Here is a 26,991-nt window from a genome sequence, read left to right as displayed (position 1 = left end):
CGTGCTTAGCAATAACCTGCTCAGTGATGCTCAGTTTGGGTTCCGCCAGGGCCACTCAGCTCCTGACCTCATTACAGCCTTGGTCCAAACATGGATAAAAGAGCTGAGCTCCAGAAGTGAGGTGAGAGTGACTGCCCTTGACATCAAGGCAGCATCTGACCGAGTATGGCATCAAGGAACCCCAGCAAAACTGGAGTCAATGGGAATCAGGGGAAAACTCTCTGCTGGTTGGAGTCGTACCTAGCACAAAGGAAGATGGTTGTGGTTGTTGGAGGTCAATCATCGCGGCTCCAGGACATCACTGCAGGAGTTCCTCAGGGTAGTGTCCTAGACCCAACCATCTTCAGCTGCTTCATCAATGACCTTCCTTCAATCATAAGGTCAGAAGTGGGGATGTTCGCTCATGATTACGCAGTGTTCAGCAACATTCGCGACTCCTCAGATATTGTAGCAGTCTGTGTAGACGTGTAGCAAGACCTGGACAATATCCAGGCTTGGACTGATAAGTGGCAAGTAACATTCGCACCACACAAGTGCCAGCATTGACCATCGCCAACAAGAGAGAATCTAACCATCTCCCCTTGACATTCAATGGCATTACCATCGCTAAAAGCCCCACTAACAACATCCTCGGTGTTACCATTGACCAGAAACTGAACTGGAGTAGCCATATAAATACCGTGGCTACAAGAGAAGATCAGAGGCTAGGAATCCCGTGGCGAGTACCTCACCTCCTGACTCCCCAAAGCCTATCCACCATCTAAAAGGCACAAGTCAGGAGTGTGATGGAATACTCTCCACTTGCCTGGATGGGTGCAACTCCAACAACACTCAAGAACCTCAACACCATCCAGGACAAAGCAGCCCGCTTGATTGGCACCCCATCCACCACCTTCAACATTCACTCCCTCCAGCACTGACGCACAGTGGCAGCAGTGTCTACAAGATACACTGCAGCAACTCAACAAGGCTCCTTAGCACCTTCCAAACCTACGACCTCTACCACCTAGAAGGACAAGGACAGCAAATGCATGGGAAGACCACCACCTGCAAGTTCCCCTCCAAGCCACACATCATCCTGACTTAGAGCCATATTGCCGTTCCTTCACTGTTCCTGGGTCAAAATCCGGGAATTCCCTTCCTAACAGCACCGTGTGTGTATCTACCCCACATGGACTGCAGCGGTTCAAGGCAGCTCACCACCACCTTCTCAAGGACAATTAGGGATGGGCAATAAATGCTGGCCTAGCCAGCGATGCCCACCTCCCATGAATGAATAGAAAAAGAGTGGCCCTGCAGCAGGTAGAGAGAGAGAACCAATGATGATTGCCCAGTGTTCAATTCCATTCGCAACTTTTCAGATAATGAAGCAGTCCATACCCGCATGCAGCAAGACCTGGACAACGTGAAAGCTCAGACTGATAAGTGACAAGTAATGTTCATGCCACACAAGCGCCAGGCAATGACCAACTCCAGCAAGAGTGAGTCTAACCATCTCCCCTTGACATTCAACAGTATCACCATTAAATACCTTACCATCAACATCTTGGGATTGTCCATTGACCATAAACATAACTGGACCAGCTACATAAATACAGTGGCTAAAACAGCAGCTCAGAGGTTAGGTATTCTACAATGAGTGACTTGCCTCCAGACTCCCCAAAGCTTTTCCACCCTATGCAAGGCACAAGTCAGGTGTGATGAAATACTCCCTGTTTGCCTGAATGAATATAGCTTCCACTCTCAAGAGGTTTGGCACTATCCAGGACAAAGCAAACTGCTTAACTGGCACCCTATCCACCACCTTAAACCTTCACTCCCTCCATCATCGATGCACTGTGGCTGCAGAGTGTAGCTTTAACAGGATGCGCTGCAGCAACTCGCCAAGGCTTCTTTGACAGAACCTCCTAAGCCTGTGACCTACACCCCCCAAGAGCGACAAGGACAGCAAACACATGGTAACACCACCACCAAATGCACACCATCCTGACTTGAAAATAAATTGCTATCCCTTCATCATCACTGGTTCAAAATCCTGGAACTAAGAACTAACAGCACTGAGAGTACCTTCATCACATTGATTGCCGTGTCTTAAGAAGGTGGATCACCACCACCTTCGCAAGGTGAATATATGCTGGCCATGCCTGTGATATCTGCACTCTGTGAATGATTTTTAAAAAAGCAGTTTTACCAGTGCTTTTGCACTATTCTTCATCTCAGCAGTGAAGTAATGGATTTATACCATGAGACAAGATTTACAAAATACACTGGGAACATCCAGCACAGAACTTCACTAACAACTGACTGGTTAAAGTCGGTTGGATTAAAGGAATGAAAATTGTCTCAGTTGGGAACTGAATGTTACAATGCAACAGAATACAGTTCTTTCACTCTGTGAATACAGCAAAAAAAGGGAAACTAAGATCTCCATTAACCAATTGGACCTTGGGGCTGGGTGATGCAGTGTATTTAAACAGTGTTCATTCACAAATTTAACAATGCATTTAATGCGTTCCACTAATGTGTTTGAACTCAGTGCAGTGTAAAGTTCATTTAACATTCTAATCCCCAAGACACCTATTCCTCGACCTTAAAGAATGACTTCGAAAGCAGCAACAATTACTTACATAAAATCTGGCGTGTGAAACATCAGAAGGCACTGCTACATTATAAGGTCCTACAGCTTTATAAAGGCATCGATTGTGTCGTACCAGCACACCCTGTGGCCAAATTGTAGTTTCAGACCATCTGAGGGGAAAATTAAACGAGTTTACATCGCACAATGTAAGACAACACCACATCCAATTTGGGTGCAATCGGCAATCCGGGCACAAACTGCACTAGTTTTGAGAAATGTTTCTTCCTCTCAAGTTTCTGCACTCATTTGCATATTGGCAATCATAAAATCTGCTATGAACCAGCAAAGTTGGGCAGCGTTTTAGAACTTAAATACATTTTGCTTTAAAAGGTATTCGTTGATGTATTTAAGGTGCAGTTTGATTAATACAGTTGAAAATGGGTTTATCGCAAAAAGCATTTAGTCCACCACCTGTGAGTAACCTGATTTTAAGTAACTGAAAATAATTTTTAAATCCCTACAGAACCATTTACTAGTTATATTGGTGTACATTAGTCAGTTTTAGTAAACAAAAAAAATTCAAAAGCTTTTAAATTTAGTGTTCATGCACCTAAAAAAACAGCTTAACTTTAAGAGCCTCCTTGATGGCCCACAAACGGGCACAATTCATGAAAACTCGCCATGGCGATTAATTTTATCTGGGATATGACCAGTTGTGTCATATTGTGAAATTCCACTCTTTTTTGCATTGTTTTTGTTAATTTCAGGCAAATTGCACTGAAAGAAAAGTGCAACCTATCCCTCCACTCTCCCACAGACCTCTTCTTTTGCTTCCCTGGCACCCCACCGACCTTTTCTCTGGCTCCAAATTGATCAAAAGCCACTTATTTCTACCACCTTCCAGTTCTGATAAAACGTCATAAACCTGAAATGTTAACCATTTCCCTCACCACAGATACTACCAGACCTGCTGAGTGTTTCCAGAATTTTCAGGTTTTGTTTCTCAGATTTTCCAGCTAATTAGTCCAAGGTCTTTAGGTAAATAGAATGAGGCATCTTATTTGGCTAATTAATCTAATTAAACTTAAGGCAGATTAAAAGAAACACACCATCTTTCTGTTGCCCTCCAAATATATAATATAATCAACTTTGACTCAGCGAATTACCCACTATACTTTAGAGAACCAGTCATGAGTATGATTTCAAAACATGTCTTGTGTAATATATTATGTACAGTAGGAAGAATGTGGTTTTCTGTTCAAACTGTAGTGCATGGGATATTGCCATGCTTTTTAAGTATTAAAATAAAGGCTTACATAAACAGGCAAGTTAACATATCCACTGTCTCACTGATCCTTAAATAAGAATTTAATGCCTACAGAGTCAGTTTTTGCCATTCAAATTAACTAAATTAAGCAACCATCACACGAATAGACGCGACTAGAAGTTTATTTTAAAGTATCATGGTGTCATTGGCTTTACTATTTAGTTTTCCAATACTAGTCTATAATCTGCCAGCATTAAACCATGGAGGCATTTTCTGGCCTGTTTAATGTTTTCAATTAGTACATGAAGCTATAGCCAGGTTATGTAAGTGGAGCTAAATGAAAATACATACATGTGTTGTGGCGTGTTACTGTAAGAACCAGGTTCCATCTTCTGCCATTTCCCCAGATGAGCAGCTGATTTATGGAGTAGATCACAATACCTGGGTGGCAGCAGCTGGCTCATCAACATCACAAAGGCATTAACCCAAACCATTATGAGATGCTCACAGGACCACCGCATGTCATAGTACTGTGTACTCTGCGAGAGAGAGAGTGTGAGTGAGTGAGTGTCAGGTTTTAAACATCAAAGCTTCAAGAACAACTCTGAACAGATAGATGTTTAGCCACTGAGTTTTCGGCAACTACTTAAACAGTGGGATACAGTTTTTCCAAAGTTTGAGAAACACACATCTAGAAACCTGAATAATTAGAACACGCGATCGCACATTAATTCTACTGTTGCATTACACAATATGAATTTAATACAGAGCAGGTTTGGAGATCTAGCCAGTTCAGGTAATTGGCTTCTGACTGCAAATAAAATGATTATTTGGCAAAATCTAACCCAGGTGGTTTACAAGGATAGTTTGGAAACAGCATCTATACTACAGGTCTGATGCATTCTTGTACAGTTTCTTTCCCACAATACACAACTAAATTAGGAAGGAAAATAAGACCTACTCAATGAGGTGTTTCTGTACTATATAGATCAGACAGTTCCTGGTTTGATTCCTGAGCTGCACTGAGTTAATAGGCCTCCACTGGGCAGTTTTAAACAGTTACAGCAGCTTGAGATTTTTTTATTAAATGAAGGTGGGAGGGGAGGAGAATGCTGTGGCAAAAAGAATCAGCCAAGATTCCCACTCGGGATCATTGCCAGCACAAAGTCACTTCAAGAACAGGCTAAGTTGTATTGGCCTTCATGTTCGAACGGGATGTCGATACTCTCACAAAGAATGGTTAAAGATGAGGCAATGGGGCTGCTGCCATCTTTGATGCTGAATCTACTGCTTTCAGGAGAAGAAAAAGGAGAAAAACTGGAAAAAATGATGAAACCCCATTTTTCATTTCTACCTAAACTGCTGGTACAGAGTCTCCCTGTCATTTTAAAACCTCCCTAAATCCAGAAGCTTGAAGAAGTGGTGTGTTTAACATTGTAAATTACTTGTTTAAACAAATACTTTAAGAGTAACTTGCATTTTCCAATAAATTTAATGGTATCATTACAACTTAATGCAAATTTTCAAATGTAGATAGCAAGGCAGACATTGCTGGAAAACAGCATTTTCTCACAGCCAACAACAAACAGTCCCACTGCTGCACTCCCCCACCTCTAGCTCAGTGGCGTGGGCACTGGCCATACAGATCTAGACCCAGTTCAAGTTTAGGAAGCAAGTACATAAGAAATAGGTGCAAGAGTTGGCCATTCGGCCCTTTGAGTCTGCTCTGCCATTGAATAAGATCATGGCTGATTTTCTACCTCAACTCCACCTTCGCACACGATCCCCTTATCCCTCAATTTCTAAAAATCTACCAATCTGTCTTGAATATACTTAATGACCAGGCATCCTCCGCCCTCTGGGATAGAGAATGCTAAAGATTCACAAATGGAGAAATTTATTATCTCAGTCCTAATGGCTGTAACTTTATTCTGAAACTGTGACCCCTAGTTTTAGATGCCCCAGTCAATGAAAATGTCCTTCCAGCAACTACCTTGTGAAGCCCCTTAAGAATTTTATGTTTCAATGAGGTCACCTCTCAGTCTTCTAAATTCTAGGGAATAAAGGCCCTCGTCTATTCAATCTCTCCTCAGAGGACAATCCCTTCATCCCAGGAATCAGTCTAGTGAATGTTTGTTGCACTCCCTGTAAGACGAGTATATCCTTCTTTAGATATGGACACTAAAATTGCACATCCTCGCAGTCAAATAACCTATCATTCACTGGCAAACTTTACATAACAATGGCCATCTGGGCAAGGTGCTGAAGGCCATCATAGCCTGGGAATTACTACAAGACAGGTCACTAGCTTCATGAGTTGAGAAGAGTGAAAATAGAAATTTAAAGAAAAGACAAAACTAAGCTATTCGACTAGCATTCTGGTGAATCAATGTGCTAATTTATGAAAGTGCAGACAATATATTCTGAGCCACGCAGCTGGATTAAAAAAAATAACATATTTGTTGCTCCAGTCTCATACAGACATTAGTTTTCATGAAGTATTTTACTGGTGTCCGCATAAAAAATAGAAACTGCACCTAATCTGTGGGGTCTGTTGCTTGCTTCCTGGTGCTCAGGTTGGCTTGGCTGTCTCTGGGCTTGTGTGTCCTTTAAGCAAGGTGTTGTTTTGCTTTGATATCTCAATCTTTTTGTTGCTACTAAAATGGATTGAATAGGTCGTTCTACATGAATTCTTCCCAAGCTTTCTGGTTGGTCACTTCAAAAGTGTTTTGCAGCGTTTCAGAAGTAAAATTACATAAACGGCTTTAGAAACTGGTTCCAAATTAGAATGACCAGTGTAAAGATCTTCAATATAAAATACCTTGACTAGCAATATCTAATATTTATGTTCAGCTTGTTACATTCCCAATGACTCGTACAACATGGCCGCAAAGCAAAATGTTTGGTCTAATCATATTTGCAGCTGTTAATCGGCGACTGCAGAGAGTACTTTCCCTATCTAACTATAGTGTTTCCTCCATGGAATTGGTTCTATCATACACTTCCACTCAGATAGCACAAGACGTTTGGTACATGGTCAGCTTTGGCTTGGTGGTAGAATTCTTGCCCAGTCAGAAGTATGTGGGTTTAAGTCCCACCCTAGAGACATGAGTACATAATCTGGCACTCCAGTACAGTCCAGAGGGAATGCTATACTGTCGGGAGGTGCAGTCTTTTGAATGAGACATAAAACTGAGGCCCCGTCTGCCCTTTCAGGCGGATGTAAAAGATCCTATGGTATGATTTCAAAGATCAGGGGATTTCTCCCTGGTGTCCTTGGTAATATTTTTCCTCTCAAGCAACATTTTAAAAAATCTGGTCATTCTCACATTGCTGTTTGTGGAACCTTACTGTGTGCAAATTGGCTGTCACATTTCTGTACAATAATGACTACACACCAAAGGTATTCACTGGCTGTAAAGAACTTTAGAGCATCTTAAGATACTGAAAGATATTATAGAAATACAAGTATATTTCTTCTTTCTTTACTGGAAGTGACCAAAGATAATTATTGTCAGGGGTTATAAGCAGAGATATTTATATTTTGTAAATTAATTTTTTGCAATTGTTGCTTTGTTTTGGGGTGGTTGGCATACAAGTTAAATATTTCCACTTCAAAATTTAACAACTCATTTAAAAATATTAAACAATTTCTTTGTGCATAAACATTACAGTGGTCTATATGTAGGTGGGAAAGTAGATTATTGGCTGCAGAAATGAGTCTGGATTCCCATTAGAATGATGAGATCCATGTTTATAGACTTTCACTTGCAAGTAGAGTTCATTAAAACTGGGAGGAAATAAAATAAACAAGGCTAACTTGGTAGATAGTCTGGCAGTAAAGAACAGGCCAGAAACAACTCTCCACTTGTCTATTTGACGTGGATGAAACTCTGCACAGGTAGGACAAGGCTATGAACACTTAGCATTTGCTTAAATTCAGCCTCCTTCACTAATCTGATTTAGAGTAGGTAATATGGAACCTCTGTTCTACCCATGTCAGTAGGTATATACAACGTAGAAAGTCACTTGTGTTGGGAGGAAGAAAACCGGGGGTAAACTCACCTTAACAAAACAAAGAGGCAAAAATGCTACATAGTAGGCACTAAACAGGGAATTGAAGAGAACCTCTTTTATCCTTTTATTAAAATCTGCTTTCAGACATTCAACCTCGTTTCGAATAAGATCTGGGGAGAGTGGGCAAGTGTGAGCGGGGATGGAGGTTGGGTTATTAAACTGTTCTCTGAATGACTCTCGGAGGAGTGTGAAGAAGTCCTTTGGCCTGACAATGACTGTTTCCAGCTGCTCATTTAACAGGAAGCCACAATCTGCTGGTAATGGTTGAGTCCGATTTTCCTGGTGGAAGCAACACAGTGGCACATAAACACCAAATCTGAAAAGGAAGGGAACAAACCAGAATCAGCGACAGAAATAAAAAATTTGTCATCCTGTTAAAAGTAGACAAAAAGTTTATGAGCAATCTGTAATATTCCTCGTTTACATTAGGAAAGAAGTACTTTGCAGTACAAGTACTTCTCATATATTATTCTTCACTTTAAAAACCAAGCCACTATTATGTGCTAGATTTAGTAAAAAAGCAAAAAATTCCATGACCATTATTTAATACGTGTCTTGTCTAAATCACATTTTACCTCTTCCATCCCGCCATCATAAAAAAAGAAGTTTCAATAAGTTTTCACAGCACAAAGAGATTCAGGCTTCTAACAATTTTTGTCTGCAGATACAAGGATGCGGATATAGCTAATAGGCTCGTAACACAACTTTGGTTGACTTGTAAGTTATATTCCGTGCACAATAGAGGTTTATTTGCATTATCATCTCATACATAGTTCTACTCATAAATTAACTTTCATTCTCACAGCTCTTTGTGTGTTCCACCTTCAATAATTGTAAACTAGTCACTGGGGAGCGGAGGTAGAGCGGACCCGGAGGGGCGGAGCATCGGAGCGGAGAGTATAAATAACGTACCTCGGGGATGTCGCGGCTGGGTCACCGGGGAGCGGAGGTAGAGCGGACCTGGAGGGGCGGAGCATTGGAGCTGTGGGTATAAATAACATACCTCGGGAATATCGCGGGCTAGTCACCGGGGAGCGGAGGTAGAGCGGACCCGGAGGGATGGAGCTGCTTTCACTGCTTCAGTGTTCCAACTGAAACTGAGGAAAATCTGAAAAAAGTGACGTCACAGGAAAACTGGTACGGAATCAGGACTAAATTTGAAAAACTAATTAGCTAAAGTAAAGTAGAGATGGCAGGGCAGGTGATGTGCCATAGCTGCATGATGTGGGTGCTGGTAGATCCCATTACGAGCCACAGTGACCACATCCGCAGCAAGTGCTTGCAGCTCGAAGAACTTCGGCTCAGAGTTGATGGGCTGGAGTCCGAGCTTCAGACACTGCGGCCCATCAGGGAGGGGGAGAGGTTCCTGGACACTGTGCTTAAGGCAGTCACACCCCATAGATTAAGTATCTCAAATTTGGCCAGTGGTCAGGGACAGGAGGGTGTGACTGCAAGTGAAGCAGGTAGAGGGATCCTGAATTCAGCAATGGAGGAGCCTCAGCTCTTGACCTTGTCTAACAGGTACAAAGTACTTGCTCCCTGTGTGGATGAGGAAAAGGACTGTAGGGAGGATGAGCAAACTGACCACTGCACCATGGTACAGGCGGCCATTCAAGCGGGGGGAGCAAAAAGAAAAGTATTAGTGGTAGGGGATTCCATAATTAGGGGTACTGATAGCATCCTTTGTAAGCAGCACCGAGAGTCCCGCATGGTATGTTGCCCACCCGGTGCCAGAGTGAGGGACATCTCCAACCAGCTTGAAAGGATATTGGAGAGGGAGGGGGAGGATCCAGTTGTTGTGGTCCACATTGGGACAAACAACATAGGCAAGACTAGGCAAGAGGACCTGTTTGGGGATTATCAGAAACTAGGAACAAAATTAAAAAACAGGTCCTCAAGGGTGATAATCTCTGGATTATTACCCGAACCACGTGCGAATTGGCATAAGGATAAGAAAATTAGGGAAGTAAACATGTGGCTAAAGGAGTGGTGTAGAAAAGAAGGGTTCCATTTCATGGGGCACTGGCATCAGTATTGGGACAGGGGGGAACTGTACCGTTGGGATGGGCTCCACGTGAACCGATCTGGGACCAGAAAGCAGAAAGGATAAATAGGGTGGTCACAAGGGCTTTAAACTAGTAAATAGTGGGGGGGGGGGGAGGCCTCAGAGGTAGTCAATACAGTTTCAAAAACAAATAATTGGGTAGAGAGTAAAGAAACAGTCAGGGACCCGACTTCAGGAACTGCAGGTAATGGCAAAACTGCAGGTAGTACACTGGTTAAACCAGGAGAGAAATAATAAACAGGCGAATAAAGCATCAGGGGCAGGTTAGGAGGTGTAGCCCAAATAAGAGTTCTATATACAAATGCACGGAATGTAAGGAATAAACTAGATGAGCTGCAGACGCAAATTCAAATGGAAGATTATGATGTGGTGGCCATTGCGGAGATGTGGCTGCAGGATGGTCGGGAGTGGGAACTAAATATACCTGGTTATAAAGTCTACAGGAGGGACATGCAAAATGGCAGAGGGGTTGGAGTAGCCTTACTGATTAGAAAGACTATCACCTCATTGGTGAGGGAGGATATAATGAGGGGAAAGCATCCAGTGGAGACCATATGGGTGGAATTGAGGAACAGAAAAGGATCTAAAACTGTAACAGGTGTTGTGTATAAGTAGTTCTGAGGAGTTAGATTGTATGAATGCACAAATTAGGCAAGTGTGTAACAAAGGCAGAGTAGTATTAATGGGGGATTTTAACACACATAGATTGGGAGAGGCAGACAAGCACCCGTCAGAAAGGTAGTGAATTTCTGGAATGTGTCCGGGATAGTTTCCCACAGCAATATATCCTAGATGTAATAAGGGGACAGGCAATGTTAGATTTAGTTATGAGTAATGAGCCAAATTTAATTAGTAGCCTAACTGTGCGTGAACATTTATCAAATAGTGATCACAACCTGATCAAATTCAAGGTAGCGTTTGAAAGTGAAAAGCACGAATCAGCGACTAGAATTTTAGAATTGGGTAAGGCTGACTTTAACGGGGATGAGACAGAGACCGTCCACGTTAAACTGGGAAGATCTGTTAATGAGTCTAATAACTGAAGAACAGTGGAGAATATTTAAAGAAACATTTAACGAAATACAGAGCGAGTATATACCCGAGAGGAAAAAGCTCCACTTCACAGAAAAAACAGCCAGGGCCAACTAAAGAGATTAGGGATAGTATAAAACTAAAAGAAAGGGCTTACAGAAATGCAAAACGCAGCACAGACCTACTATAAGACCTACTAAAAGGGGTTATGAAAGGAAACTTGCAAGGGACATCAAAATCAATAAGAAATTTTATAGTTACATAAAGGGAAAACGGGTGGTCAAGAGCAATGTAGGCCCACTAAAAGCTGAAAATGGAGATATTGTCATTGATAATGGGGCAAAATGGTAGACATGTTGAACAATTACTTTGCCTCAGTATTTACAGTTGAAAAGGAGGATAACTTGCCAGAAGTCCCAAAAAAATGAATAGCTGATAGGGGACAGGGACTTAATACAATTAACGTAAGTAAAACATCAGTAACAAGGAAATTAATGGAACTAAAGAGTGAGAAATCCCCAGGACCTGACCACAGTTTCTATCCGAGGGTGTTAAAGGAAGTAGGGGAGCACATTGTAGATGCCCTAACTATAGTCTTTCAGAGTTCCCTAGATTCAGGAGTGGTCCCTTTGGATTGGAAAGTTACACGTCACTCCACTTCTTCAAGAAGGGTGAAAGGAGGAGCCAAGGAAATTACAGACCAGTTAGCCTGACATCTGCATTGGGGAAGTTGAGGGAGTCTATAATCAAGGATAGGGTGACTGAACACCTAGAAAAATTTCAGCTAATCAGGGACAGCCAGCATAGGTTCATGACAGGAGGTAATGCCTGACAAATCTCATTGAAAGTTTTGAAAAGGTGACTAAGGTAGTGGACAGGGGAATGTCTATGGATGTTATTAATATGGACTTCCAGAAGGCACTTGATAAAGTCCCACAGAAGAAACTGTAAACTAAGGTAGAAGCCCATGTAGTTGAAGGCAAATTATTGACATGGTTAGGAAATTGGTTGAGTGGTAGGCAGCAAAGAGTGGGGATAATGGGTAAGTACTCTGATTGGCAGGATGTGACTAGTGGTGTCCCACAGGGATCTGTGTTGGGGCCTCAATTATTCATTAACAACTTGGATGATGGCACAGCAAGTCATATATTCAAATTTGCTGATGATACAAAGTTAGGCGGCATTGTAAACAGTATAGCTGGTAGCATAAAATTACAAGGAGATATTGACAGACTAGGTGAATGGGCAAAACTGTGGCAGATGGATTTCAATGCGGGCAAGTGTGAGGTTATCCATTTTGGACCAAAAAAGGATAGAGCAGGGTACTTTCTAAATGGAAAGAGGTTAAGTGCAGTGGATGTCCAAAGAGACTTGGGGGTTCAGGTGCATAGATCTTTCAAATGCCATGAGCAAGTGCAGAAAATAATCAAAGAGGCTAATGGAATGCAAGCCTTTATATCTGGAGGATTGGAGTATAAAGACACAGAGGTTATGCTGCAGCTGTACAAAATCCAGGTTAGACCCACTTGGAGTACTGTGAGCAGTTCTGGGCACCACACCTTAGGAAGGATATACTGGCCTTGGAGGGAGTGCAACGAAGGTTTACAAGAATGATACCTGGACCAAAGGCTTGAGTTACGAGGAGAGCTTACACAAATTAGGCCCGTTCTCGCTAGAATTTAGACGGTTAAGGGGTGATCTGATCGAAGTCTTCAAGATATTAACAGGAAAAGACAGGCTAGATAAAGATAAACTGTTTCCAATGGTTGGAGATTCTAAAATTAGGGGGCATAGTCTAAAAATTAGGGCCAGACTGTTCAGGAGAGGTGTTGGGAAGCACTTCTTCATGCAAAGGGTGGTAGAGGCTTGGAACTCTCTCCCACAAACAGCAGTTGAAGCTAGAACAGTTGTTAATTTTAAATCGGAGATAGATTTTTGTTAAGCAAAGATATCAAGGGATTTGGGCCAAAGGCAGGTATATGGAGTTAGGCCGCAGATCAGCCATGATCTCATTGAATGGCGGGACAGGCTCGAGGGGCTGAATGGCCTACTCCAGTTCCTATCTTCCTATGTTCCTAATCCACCCCTAGTGTCTCGAGCTTAAAAACTCGTTTTGGAATTTAGCAAGGTTAACCAGTGAGCAACCGAGACATATCGACCAAGAAGATTCCAGATTTGATCACAGCTCTGATGAACTAGCTGATATCAAGTGGGACAGCATTAGAGCCACTACAATCAGCTTTAGAGCTCTAGATAAGCTGACGGAATTTAAAAAAAACTCAAAAAGGCTTCCATTCCTGACTGTTGCCAGCAATTGCTGCCTAGTGCGAATGTGTGGTTTCATTCTTATCTGTATAATCATAGCCAAAGAATCATCTACAATGGCTTCTCCTCCTGTTCCATTGTCTCAGATCTATCCTTGGCTCCCTCCAATTTCCTCATTTACATACTGCACCTCAACAACACCATCTGAAAACACCATCAGTTTCCTCATGTATGCTGCCAACACCCAGCTTTACCTCACCACCTTTCTTGACTCCCACCACTGTATCAATTATCAGACTGCATGTGCAACATCCAGTACCAAAAGAGCACAAATTTCCTCAAACAAAATATTAGGAAAACCAAAGCCATTGAATTCAGTCCCAGTGACAACCTCCATTCCCGAGCCACTGACTGCATCTCTCTCTGGTAAATTGAGGCTTAATCACTGTTCGCAACCTTGGTGTCATATTTGATCCCAAGGTGAGCTCCCGACCACAGATCAAATGGTAGTGTCATCACTGAGACCATCTATTTCCACCTTTGTAACTTTGCCTGACTCCATCCCTGCTTTAGCTCATCTACTGCTGAAACCCTCAATCATGTCTTTCTTACTTCCAGACTTAGCTATTACTATGCATTTCTGGTTGGTCTCCCACATTCTACCCTCTGTAAATTTGAGGTCATCCAAAACTCTGCTGTTCATGTCCTAAGTTGCACCAAGTCCCGTTCAACCATTACCTCTGTGCTTGCTGATCTACACTGGCTCCTGGTTAAGTAACATCTTGATTTTAAAATCTCGCTCTTGTTTTCAAATCCCTCCATGGCCTCATCCCTCTGTATCTACGTGATCTCCTCCAGCCTCACAACCCTCAAATATCACTCCTTTAATTCTGGCCTGTTGAGTATTCTCTATTTTAATCATTCCACCATTAGCAGCCGTGCCTTCAGCTCTGGAATTCCCTCCCTAAACCTCTCCACCACCAAAACTAACTTTCCTCTTTTAGGATGCACCTTAAAAACTACCTGTTTGACCAAGCTTTTGGTCATATACCCCAATATCTCCTTATGTGGCTCAGTTTCAAATTCTGTTTGACAGTGCTTCCCATGAAGCACCTTGGGACGTTTTACAACATTAAAGATGCTAAATAAATACAAATTGTGCTGTTTTCTATTGTTATGACCGAGGCTGGAGGAATGTACTGTCTTTCTCTAGTTCCACTTTTCCACAGGTCACAGCATTCATTTAATGTTTTATCCAGTTATCAATGCGGCCAATTATATACATTATCTATTTTAGTTTCAGAATAAAATCCACCAACCAGGTTTCTTTAATACCAACAAAATTATTAATTTATTATAAAACTAGAGTTATTCAATAAAGATGCAAAGCTTATAAACACAGGTTGAAATATGAAAGTTCCCTTCTAAATTAACTTCACACACACACACACACACTGGATAAAGAAAAAATAAAGAAGTTTTCTCTGTAGAGATCTCTTTACAAAAAAGACAAAAAAAAATACTTCAGCCAAATACTTGTTAATTCTTTAAGGGAAAAGGCGAATATATGGATGATATCAGTTGTCCCTTTATTCTGGCATCCAAAATACACACAGACGGCTGTCATTGGGATCTTTTTGGAGCAGCTCTCTTCAGGCTGTGTCAAGGATTAGTCTGGCTGGCTTTCTTGGAGAATTGTGGCATCAGGTGTTTCAGCTATTACACACCAGTTTTTTTTTTCCAGGTTTCTCAGAGAAGTGAAGAAAAGATAAGCTGGGTGTTTCAGCAGGCTACAAACCCAAGTGACAACACAATATTCCAAAATGAAACCAACTCGATCACCATAAATCTTGAAATGTCACTTCTCTGTAAACAACTCCCCTAGTCACCAAGGCTTCTATTGTTTATTTAACGCAAGACATGTGATATCCAGTAAATGTTGTTTTGAAACAGAAAACAAAAAAAACAAAGGCCAGTCTTCCCAATGCATCAATTTCCACAATTTTTAAACACGAATCCTCAAAAAATATTAAAAAGTAGAAGAACTTTCATAAAACCTCCATTCCTGGAGGAATTAAACACCATTTTTAAATGTTTTTCATTACAAAGAGTGGAAAAAAATTATGAAAAAAATATTACAGCACATTTACACACTCATTCTCATTCACTCTACCTGTAACTAAGACAGTTGTGTCCTGTACCATCTTTGTACACAGACAGGTTAAATTCTAAACAAAGTATCAGAAATTACATTGTTTTTCCCTGCAATATGGATAATCTTTAAATGATAAGGCTGCAATTGTAAATTCCATCGAAATAATCTGGCATTCTGGTTTTTGAATTTTTCCACAAAGGCTAGGGGGTGATGATCAGTATACACCAGTGTTTCTCTACAGTCATGGTGGACATAGACTTCAAATGTTTAAGAGCTAGTAATGAGGCCAAGGTTTCTTTTTCCACTGTTGAATATCTCTTTTGGTGTTGATTCAGCATTTTGGAAAAGTATCCCACTGGCTTTTCTATGTCTCATTCATCATCTTATAACAGGACTGCACCGACACCCAGGTCACTAGTATCAATTGCTACCTTGAAGGGCTTAGTGAAATTTGCAGCAGCCAACACTGGTTCATTATGGTGGAGGCAGGTTCAAATCAAGGCATTCAAGAGGGAATTGGATTGTTATCTGAAAAGGGAGAATGCGCAGTGCTATGGGGAGAAGGCAGGGAAGTGGAACTAGGTAAATTGTTCTTTCGGAGAGCCAGTGTAGACACAATGGGCCGAATGGCCTCCTGCTGCGCTGTAACAATTCTGTGAACTTGAAATTGTCCTGCCACTTTCATTAGACACCTATAATGTGCCTCGAGGATTTGCCCCCAACATAAGGCTAAATGAATTTTGAGAGGATAACAATTAGGTGAACTACTCATTGTAACTTTTAACACTGCTTTAGAAAAACAGCTGGAAGATGTATAAATATAAATTTTCATAAGCCATTTAGAAGTCATAATATAACAACCATTTTTTCTCACTAGCCAGCAGTAAATATTTATAAAAAGAAAACTTACGGGTATCCGAGGAATAGGAGATTTAGCACAGAATGATTCCTAAAAAGATTGACGAGTGTCCAGCACAGAACCCAGCCACACAACGTCAGAAGTACCAAACGAGCCACTATCAACAAAGTGTACCACATTATAGAGGTTGTACTGGTTTGAGATGCCTGCAAGGAAGAATTACATTAATTGACAAGATTCAAACTTTGAATCATGTGTAAATTAAGTAATGTAGGAAAATTATACCCCAGTTAAGCAGAAAACCAGTCTCATCAATTCTGTACATAAAATCTGCAGATGGCTACTGCTGGAATATTTGCACAAGTACTGCTGTTTCTTGGAAGTCAGCCCATGGAGAGGAGAAAATCACAATCAAACCAGCAAATCATTTATCTTAGCAGATTCAAGGCAAAAACATGAACGATGTCAGTAGCATTATTCTTTTCAAAGAACCAACAAGGAACCAGACAACTGTTAAAACCTCTGAAAATGTTAGAATAGAAATAGATGCCTCAGTGGGATGCAAGCATCATTTGCAACAAAAACCATGCTGACATACTGGAATATCAGTTAGTAGGATACTCAATCAGTTTTAGCAATTTTAGAATTAGACTTGTGTCATACACAGAAGAAGCCGTAACGAAATAAACAATGAAATGGAAGAATTCTGAATTTAAAAAGTCAACTGCTAAACAAAATCATAAGAACATGGACACTTATGCACAGTCAAAATGGAGTAGTGGCCATGTAACCCCCTCCTGTACTGGAAATCTACAAAATCGTCTGCAAAGTTGAGGGTTGTTAACCTCGCCTGAAATAACTCTGGAGAGAACCCCTTTGAAACTGAAAGGAGCTATTGCATATTAATGACTCTGATCGACATGACTGGATTAACAGAGGATACTGGAGACATTCTAACTCATAGCCAAACCAATGTGAACAAGGTGTGAAGCAATATCATAACAGAATGACTCCCATTCAAACATCAAACGATAGCCATATTAGGTCGTGGTCCATTTTGTGCCCACAACAGGGTAGAGGGCCATGCATCTCCTAACAGAAATTCCAATGAGAGATTTTTACCTTAGAAGGTAGCCCTCTGGAGAGTGGGGGTGGGGGGGGTAGATCAAGCCAACATCACAGAAAGCCAGCGGGAAGGATCCAGCAGGGAAGAACCCTGCTGACCAAGAACAACCACCACAGCAGAGATATCACAAAGTGATTTTGAGACTAACCATCTGTGAAGGTAACAAACTACATACCACCAGCTTTGGGCTGTATTACAACCACTAGAGCGCTATAATACGTCCGCAAGTACAAGACTGCGAATAATCAGACCTGCAACTTTTAAAAAAAATTTCCCCCTCCCAGAAGACTCAATAATCTTCTGTAAACCATGAACACTTACCTTACTTGGAAATTTAAACTACCTCTTACTCTTTTCTCTCTATCTATTCTTGTGTAGGTATGTGTGGGTGAATGTGTGTATAAGTGAGGTTGCAATCATTTTGGGATTTATTTAAAAATAAAAATTCTTCTTTAACCCAATAGAATACCTGTCATTTGTCAGTTTATTTGACCCTAAAGACACCCTGGGCTAAAGTATCATTTTAACAAAATACGATAGTGGTCAGTTGGGTGTTTAACGACGGGAACCACCCACACCCCTCACCTGCCCATAAACACTAGGCTCATTGATGCTTAGAAAAATTAATCAGTGATATTCCAGATCATTGATAATTTTTTTTTATTCATTCATGGGATGTGGGAGTCACTGGCTATGCCAGCATTTATTGCCCATCCCTAATTCCCCTTGGGAAGGTGGTGGTGAGCTGCCTTCTTGAACCGCTGCAGTCCATTTGGGGTAGGTAGACCCACAGTGCGGTTAGGAAGGGAGTTCCAGGATTTTGACCCAGCGACAGTGAAGGGACGGCGATATAGTTCCAAGTCAGGATGGTGTGTGACTTGGAGGGGAACTTGCAGGTGGTGGTGTTCCCATGTATTTGCTGCCCTTGTCCTTCTAGTTGGTAGAGGTCGTAGGTTTGGAAGGTGCTGTCTAAGGAGCCTTGGTGCACTGTTGCAGTGCATCTTGTAGATGGTACTGGTTGTAAAACCTACTCATGCCCTCAAGGAGGTCAGGTCACAAATAGTGAAGAGTTTCCAAATTATATGGAAAAAGATAACATTTGATTTGTGCCATTTACAATTTACTACAATTCATACAGAATTTTTACACGCTATGGCTAAGTACTAGCTTCCACCGAGATAGGCATACACACAGTTCACTGGCATAAGGTAGCCAGAAAGTCAGTTTTAGATGGCAAAAACTTCCACATACAAAACTCACCTCCGAAATGAGAGTCCACACTAGTCTCCGGGCCAGCATTATAGTAATAAATGCTGCCAAGTGATAATCAATCAGATGAAAGCTCTTTAAGAAGAAAGAAAAGTTAAATGTTAACTAAAATGATCACTAGTAAGATATTACACAAAAGGTTTTGCACAGATTGGTTCATTAAAGCAGTGATATAATTTCACAAAGAGTATTAGCCCCACCACTCCTGCTGAATATGACAGACCAGACAGAAGCCATAACAACCATTTTATGAAATGCAACCCATGAAACAAAGCAAGGCAATAAGTGGTTGACAGTGTGTAGCCACTTTTTTTTTTAATTCATTCATGGGATTTGGGTGTCGCTGGCCAGACCACCATTTATTGCCCATCCCTAATTGCCCTCGAGAAGGTGGTGGTGAGCTGCCTTCTTGAACTGCTGCAGTCCATTTGGGGTAGGTACATCCCTGTTAGGAAGGGAGTTCCAGGATTTTGACCCAGCAACAGTGAAGGAATGGCAATATAGTTCCAAGTCAGGATGGCGTGTGACTTGGAGGCGAACTTGCAGGCGGTGGTCTTCCCATGTATTTGCTGCCCTCTTCCTTCTAGTTGGTAGAGGTCGCGGGTTTGGAAGCTGCTGTCTAAAGAGCCTTGGTGCATTGCTGCAGTGCATCTTGTAGATGGTAAACACTGCTGCCACTGTGCGTCGGCGGTGGAGGGAGTGAATGTTTGTAGATGGGGTGCCAATCAAGCGGGCAAATATTGTTGGAGCTGCACCCATCCAGGCAAGTAGAGAGTATTCCATCACACTCCTGACTTGTGCCTTGTAGATGGCGGACAGGCTTTGGGGAGTCAGGAGGTGAGTTACTCGCTGACTGGCTGTTCTTTCAAGCTGCAGAACTGCATAAGAGTACTTAATTCAATATAATAAAGGTGCTTTGAATTAAAATTCTTGTTAGCAGAGCTGAAACAAAGACAGTTTTAAAAATTATTTAAATGTTTAAAACAGGAATTGATCAAGTTCATAATAAATTAATCCATGAAACAGTTTAGGATTAAAATGAATGCCTTGAAAAGGTATTCACATTAAAAGAACTTGGAGGGTTGTAAGTCAGTCAATTTGCTTTGCCGTAGCCACTTTTGAAGATTCGTGGCTAATATGGCTAATGCTATCTCATACTTTTTCCAACCCCAGTGATTAGAAAAAACAGCAAAGTATGCATGCATATATTTTGGACAAATTTATGATTGATGTAAGTACAACACTGGAATTTCCTCAAATTTGGAATAAAGTTTGTTTGGCCTTCAGAGTCATGTACGGCACAGAAGGAGTCCAAGCCGGCTCTCCATGGAGCTATGCTGTCAGTCCCATTCCCTTAAAATCCTGTAATCTTGAGTATGCATTATATGTACACACTGCAACTACTCAAATATAAAACTGGTCAAAAAATAAAACCATAGCATGCTCTTAAAAAAAGTAAACAACAAATACCACACCCAGCCATGAATTCCTTACTCTTTGATTTAAATTATCAAAAGGCTTGCAACATGCAACACTGTTCTGTGTCCTCACCGGTTTGTTGTGTCATAGAACCTCTGCCTTGGTTTAAACAAGCCACCCAAAATTTGTCCGGCAAAGTAGAAACTAAAATACACGCCCATGAAAACAATGGAAGCAATTCCTAGGACATGATTTTTCACTCATCTATAGATTTAGAATCAATGTATTAATGTAGCAGACATGTTTAAGGTCACTTTCATAGGAACGAAGCATAGAGAAATTAGTAAAGTCTAATATTTTGCTGTGAATTCACTAAAATATTGTGGAAAAGCAGTTTAAAAGGTGCATTGCCCAAGAACTGTATAAATGAAGACTGTAATGGTGAGCCACTTCCTTAAGGTTTATAAAGTACACAAAGATGGCAGTTATGTCTGAATTCCAAGGTTAATGGCTTGTCAGCATCTTTAGTTTATTCCTGTACAGCTCAATACAATTCTAATATCGTCAAGTCCAAATTTTCTCCAGTATACCGCTCCTGGCCAGCTGGAATTGCTTGCTATCCTTTTACATACTGGCATTTACTTCAGTATTTCAAATATTCTTATTTAGGTAAAGAATTGAAATATGCTTTTTGACAGCATGTAAACAGATCAATTATTTCATTACACTTCATTAGGATTGGGGGGGGGGGGGGGGGGGGGTGGAGGAAGTTGACAGTTTCGGCAAATCTAATGTCACAATACGGCCACGAGGCGTGATATGGGTGGTTCCCACTGTTCAATTTCTCACCTGAATGCAGCAAGTGTATTTGTATTAAGAGTTTAGCCCTTTGGTGCTATATTTTTCAAACAGACATCGAAAGGTTTTCTTGTAGGTTTGTAAAAACAAAGTCAATTGTTTATTGATCAATAGGCCTTATTCTGAAATTGTCACCACCGCATCCACTCATGCATTCGCTCACACACACACACACACACACACACACACACACACACACACACACACACACACACACACACACACACACACAAAGAGGTAGGTAGGTGGGTTTTTGTGGGGGAAAGGGTTACGATAAACCTGTTGAATTCTCTTGAGATTCAAGTTCTAGATGGTTGCAGGACTGAGATGATTGTAGATTTTTCTCTTAATTCAAGATTCTGTTGAAGATAGTGGATCACTTTCAGCTCTCTCTGCTGTATAATCTAGATGTCAAATTTTTCAGCAGGGCATGTGCTTTCTGGCGTGCTGGATCGCCTTTACAAGTGGCTTCACCTTCTGGGTCAGTCTCTCTCTGTCGCTTTCTCTCTGGGCTGAATTTTACCTTAGGCGGACGGGAAATCGCCACCGACTTTAATGTCGGTGGCGAACCCACTTCCGCCTAGCCTGGGGATCCGTCCCGTATTTTACGGAACCCTGGGCTTTAACTGTCCCGAGGTGGAACCTTCACCCACTTGAGGGAGGAGATCCTGCCTCCGTGGCCAGCAGCTCTTAGTCCCATCAGTGCCACCTGGAGCAGTGGCCACTGCTAGGACTACAGTCCAGCCGACGCTAAGGAGCCTGGAGGGAAGGTAAGTTAAGGTTGCCTCACCAGGGGGAATCGGTCCTTCCCTGTTGAGGCTGGAGTGGTCGTTTGGGGAGAGGGGTTGGGGGGGGCAGCGGCCCTCAATCGGGCACCCTGTGCCTGATTGCCATGGCACCCCCCGAGAGGCGGAAAGGCAGGCAGCTATCGCTGGGCAGCCTTTTACGTCCCCAGCACGCCCGCTTGCCATGAGTAAAATACCCGTGGAGGCGGGCGAGGGCCCTTAAGTGGCTGTTAAGTGGCCACTTAAGGGCCTTGATTGGTCTCGGGCGGGCAGCCCATTTCCCACCCCCCACCCGATGCCGTAAACTTGGTCGGAGGCGGAAGCGGGACAGGTAGGCCTCCCGGAGCCTCCCGCTCAATTTTACGCCACCCCCATGCCACCATCCGACCCACGGGGGCGGTGTAAATTTCAGCCCTTTGTCTTTTTTTGAAAAAAAGGTAAAACTATGTCACTTCCCACCTCCTGTTAGGAAACATTCTGGTTCCTTCCCTTTGGTGATCACACAATGGACCAGGATGTGATTACTTCACACCTCCTTTGTTTTAGGAGATGACGTGTAATGAGGTAGGATTAATAAGAGATATCGTAGTTAAGGATCCTCTGTGGGGGGGGGGGGGGTTAAACGATCACATGGTAGAATTTCAAATTCAGTTTGAGGGCGAGCAACTCGGGTCTCAAACCAGTGGCCTCAACTTAAACAAGGACAATTACAGAGGTATGAAGCAAGAGTTGTCTAAAGCGGGTTGGGAAGATAGACCAAGGGGAAGGTCAGTGGATGAGCAGTGGCAGACATTTAAGCAGATATTTCATAACGCTCAGCAAAAATTTATCCCGGTCAAAAAGGACTCAGGATGAACCACCCGTGGTTAACAAAGGCAGTCAAATAGAGTATCCAATCAAAAACTAAAGCATATAAACTGGCAAAAACTAATGGTAGGCCAGAGGATTTTTTTTTTTTTAGGAACCAGCAGCAGATGACTAAAAGCTAATAAAGAGGGAGAAAATTGATTATGAAAGTAAATTGGCAAGAAATAAGAAAACAAACAGCAAGAGCTTCCACAAGTATATAAAAGGAGAGTAGTTAAAGTGAGTTTAGGACCCTTGGAGGATGCGATTGCAGAACTGATAACAGGGAACAGGGAATTGGCAAGTAATAGACAGGAAGAAACTTTTTCCCTTAGCGGAGGTGTCAATAACCAGGGGGCATAGATTTAAGGTAAGGGGCAGGAGGGTTAGAAGGGATTTGAGGAAAAATGTTTTCACCCGGAGAGGCAGTGGCAGTCACTGGACTAGTAACCCAGAGACCCAGGGTATTTCTCTGGGGACATGGGTTCAAATCCCACCACAGCAGAAGGTGGAATTTGAATTCAATTAATAAATCTGGAATTAAAAAGCTAGTCTAATGATGGCCATGAAACCATTGTCGATTGTTGTAAATACCCATCTGGTTCACTAATGTCCTTTAGGGAAGGAAATCTGTTGTCCTTACCTGGTCTGGCCGACAAGTGACTCCAGACCCACAGCAATGTGGTTAACTCTTACATGCCCTCTGAAATGGCCTAGCAAGCCACTCAGTTAGGGCAATTAGGGATGGGCAATAAATGCTGGCCTGGCCAGCGACACCCACATCCCATGAATGAATAAAAAAAACTCCACAGGGTGGTTGGAATCTGGAACATACTGCCTGAAGGGGTGGTACAGGCAGGAACCCTCACAACATTTAAGAAGTATTTAGAATGTGCACTTGAAACGCCATAGCATACAAGGCTACAGACCAAGTGCTGGAAAATGGGATTAGAATAGATAGGTGCTTGACGGCTGACATAGACACAATGGGCTGAAGAGCCTGTTTCTGTGCTGGTTAAGTCTATGACATTCAATTCTGGAATATTTTTAGGACAGGTGTAAGGTGGGTTTCATTAACACCTTTAGGCTTTGAAGATTAGGCTTTTGGTTACATGTTGTCAAATAGGGTTGTAGTTTCTCGCACACCAGTTTGTACTACTTTAGGAATGTCAATCTCCAGGACCATATACCAGGTGAAGCTTGTATTACCCAAATTTCTGTTACAGCTTGTGGCAAGATTCTCTGTTTGTACAAGCTTTAACCCCTTGACTACTGCTTCCATAATAATACATGGCGATAACCATTCAGGTTCTGGCATATTGATAGTTCTTATTTCTAAGGTGATAGGATGATGCATTGTTTTTTAGCCCCTGTGAGGCATCTGGGATTTCTTCCTGCCCCTTGTTCTGGCTGAGTTCTGATTCTAAGTTGTTGGGTTTGATTAGTTTTGGATTTGGAACCTGATTATGTGATTCTTCAGTGAGTAGATCCACGCTGACCTCACTTTTAGTTCCCTTGTGATTTTCACAAGTGTGGTTCACTTTAGGGTATGTTACGTTCCCCTTTCCTTCAGAGATAGGTGTATCATCGCATTTCCGATGTGCGCGACAGCATACTTACAATGGGATAATCCCTCAAAATATGAAATACAGTAGAATGGAAATAACAGCGGCAGCTTTCGTTTCCATCAATAACAAGAGGCAAACTTATAAAAAAAACTTTGGAGCTGCACGTTAATAGTTTTTTGATTTCCTTTCATGTCTCACGGTACTTGTATTTATTTTCTCCTCGGGTTAAAAAGTGTGCCTTCAAGACTCTGTTTGAAAACAGTGTGCCTTTAAGACTGAGAACAGGGTGCCAGCTGCACCTGTCCCTAGGCCACAGCAGGAGAGAGGTCACATGGCATAATGTTTCAATTTAAGGGTGTGTAAAACTGGCAAGAACCAGTCTGAACCAGCCACCAGCGAGGTGTGCTACTGAAGAAAAGAGCTGTCTATTCTCTCTCAGCAAAAATTCTACAAGGAGCTACAGACAGAGTTAATTGGCTAAGGAGAAAAAAGCCCTTTTTCTTTTTGAAGAGACCATTTGTATTGCTGAAGGTAGCAAAACTCCTTTTCTTTACTTCCAAGCCAGGAAGTATTTGCTCCAAGACTGAATCTCTCTTGACTAATAGTATTTCCTGGAATTCACTGGTGGTCCTGATGCCTGCTGCAGCCGAACTGTTTTGAATGCCTGTCTATTGAGGGACTATTTCATCAAATTCGTGTGGAGACTTCGAGTAGCATTTGATTATGTTCACACTAGAATATCTAACCCATCAGGAATGTAACCCACAAAGACTTATTTATTTATCCTTCAGAAACAGATAATTTTTAAAAACATGACTTTTAAAACCAGTTAACTTAGTTTTGAATGTATGTGAGAGAATGGGGGAGTTAGATTAAAATAAGCTATAAGGTCTTGAGACATAGATTTATCTGAATAGTGTTTAAGATTTAGTTTTCATAAATAGTTAATTTGTTGTTGTCTAAAGATACTTGGTTTGGCCTGTTTTATTCTGGGGGTTACTAGAGTGTTTTAATTTGGCTGTTTTTCTGGTTGGGTGGGAAAACTTTAATAATATGGGGAGTGATGGGATCAACTGACAGTGCGTTGCTCCCACCTCGGTCGTAACACATGCAAGGCTGAGATTGCCTTTTTAGGGGTGTGAATTTCAATGTTTAGTGAATCAGGAATGCCATACTGAGCAATGATATTTTCTACTTTTTCTTCTAGAAAGTGGCTGTAGGGAAGATCTCTTTCTATACTCCCCCAACCACACAAGAGCAATCTTGGATCATGAGTGTGAAACTTCCATTTTCTCACATCATCCATTCCCGTAGCCCAAGAACAATTACTGGCAGTTTTTTTATTGCCTGTAGAAACTCTATTATGACTCCACATGCTAATTTCTCTTAGGATTCATAGACAGAGAGAGAAATTATTGCCCCAATTAGATAGCTAGGACCAAGCACACACCCAGTGTAAGAAAACCATTATGGAAGGAGACCAAAGGACTGCTCCAAGTATATTCTAGCAACAGCGCTGGCAGAAGCCTGTCAATAGTTTAACTGTTGGTAAATGTTGATCAACTCTAGGGCCTCTTTTTCTCTATATTCTAGGATTAGCATTTTGCTATGAAGACATTATACACTAAAACGTGGATATGAACAGGACCTAAATAAAATCTTGGAATCAACCAGAGCACCAAATTATTATCTCCAGAGAAACTGCATGTGCAGAAAGTGAGCGACTGCACACAGAGAAAGCATCTGTGCACAGAGCATACACGAGACCACAGCTACATGCACACAACTCAGAACAGTAACACACAGTTACTGTTTATTTTGTTGCTGGTAGAAGCATGAGAGAAGCGAATTACATAATCTCATGATTTCAAGTGATATTTCACGATACAATTTAAACAGTCATATTGGGATTTTTTTCACTACTTAATTCATCCCCAACATCACAGCTTGCCTATATTGTGCACGATGAACATAAACCTAACTGCTCTCTCAATTAACTTGGACGCTATAAAAGACATGCTCACCAGTGAGGTAGAAGCAGCAGGATGATTGTATGGAAACCACCAAACTGTTTTATAGATGTTAATATACTGAACAAGGAGTGCCATCAGCAGATAAATGAAAAAAAGAAGTTCAAAGACAAGGCATCCATCCGTTGGAAGGTCAGGAATACGGCAGTGGCGCACAGGTTCCGGGGTAATCAAGGCGGTGATGGGAGGGGCAGACAGACCAATGGCACTGCCATTTCTAAAAGGGAGAAAGAAAACATACTATAAAACAAAAAGGAAGTAACAATTTTTTTTAAACAAAGTAGTTTACAGCAGCTCCATTGATTTCTTAAAATGCATGCAAAAACATTGCAACTTACTCGATGCCTGTAAAATTTCACTTTCTAAAGAGATGACCCTTTGATCAGAGAAATCTCATTAGATTTTAGGATTCTTCATAATTTTGTAAATGGGTACATTACAATAAAAGAAAATGGCCAAAAAACAAGAATCCATCATTGTCATTTTTTAGTTTAGAGTACAAACATATGAATTAGAAGCAGAAGTAGGCCACTCGGCCCTTCGAGCCTGCTCTGCCTTTCAGTAAGTTCATCGCTGAACTGATTACTCCACATTCCCACCTACCCCCAATGACCTTTCACCCCCTTGCTCATCAAGAATCTATCTACCTGTGCCTTAAAAATATTCAAAGACTCTGCTTCCACTGCCTTTTGAGGAAGAGAATTCCAAAGACTCATGACCCTCTGAAAGAAAACATTTCTCTTCATCACTGTCTAAATGGGCGACCCCTTATTTTTAAACAGTGACCCCTAG

The 26,991-nt window shown here is 41.7% G+C and overlaps 1 protein-coding gene across 1 annotated transcript in view; it reads right to left on the bottom strand.

Moving 5' to 3' along the window:
- Window positions 1-26,991, bottom strand: part of tmem39a (transmembrane protein 39A) — a 113,777-nt gene that overhangs the window by 7,402 nt on the left and 79,384 nt on the right. The window contains exons 3-8 of the mRNA XM_068040799.1: window positions 26,194-26,416; window positions 18,685-18,768; window positions 16,350-16,504; window positions 7,911-8,238; window positions 4,197-4,384; window positions 2,628-2,748 (exon numbers count right to left, since the gene is read on the bottom strand). Of these exons, the coding sequence (XP_067896900.1) occupies window positions 2,628-2,748; window positions 4,197-4,384; window positions 7,911-8,238; window positions 16,350-16,504; window positions 18,685-18,768; window positions 26,194-26,416 (1,099 nt within the window). The remainder of the gene's footprint in view (window positions 1-2,627; window positions 2,749-4,196; window positions 4,385-7,910; window positions 8,239-16,349; window positions 16,505-18,684; window positions 18,769-26,193; window positions 26,417-26,991) is intronic.

The sequence above is a fragment of the Heterodontus francisci genome, chromosome 10, assembly GCF_036365525.1.
Source record: "Heterodontus francisci isolate sHetFra1 chromosome 10, sHetFra1.hap1, whole genome shotgun sequence".
Lineage (NCBI taxonomy): Eukaryota > Metazoa > Chordata > Chondrichthyes > Heterodontiformes > Heterodontidae > Heterodontus > Heterodontus francisci.
This window is presented reverse-complemented; position numbering and strand designations above follow the sequence as displayed.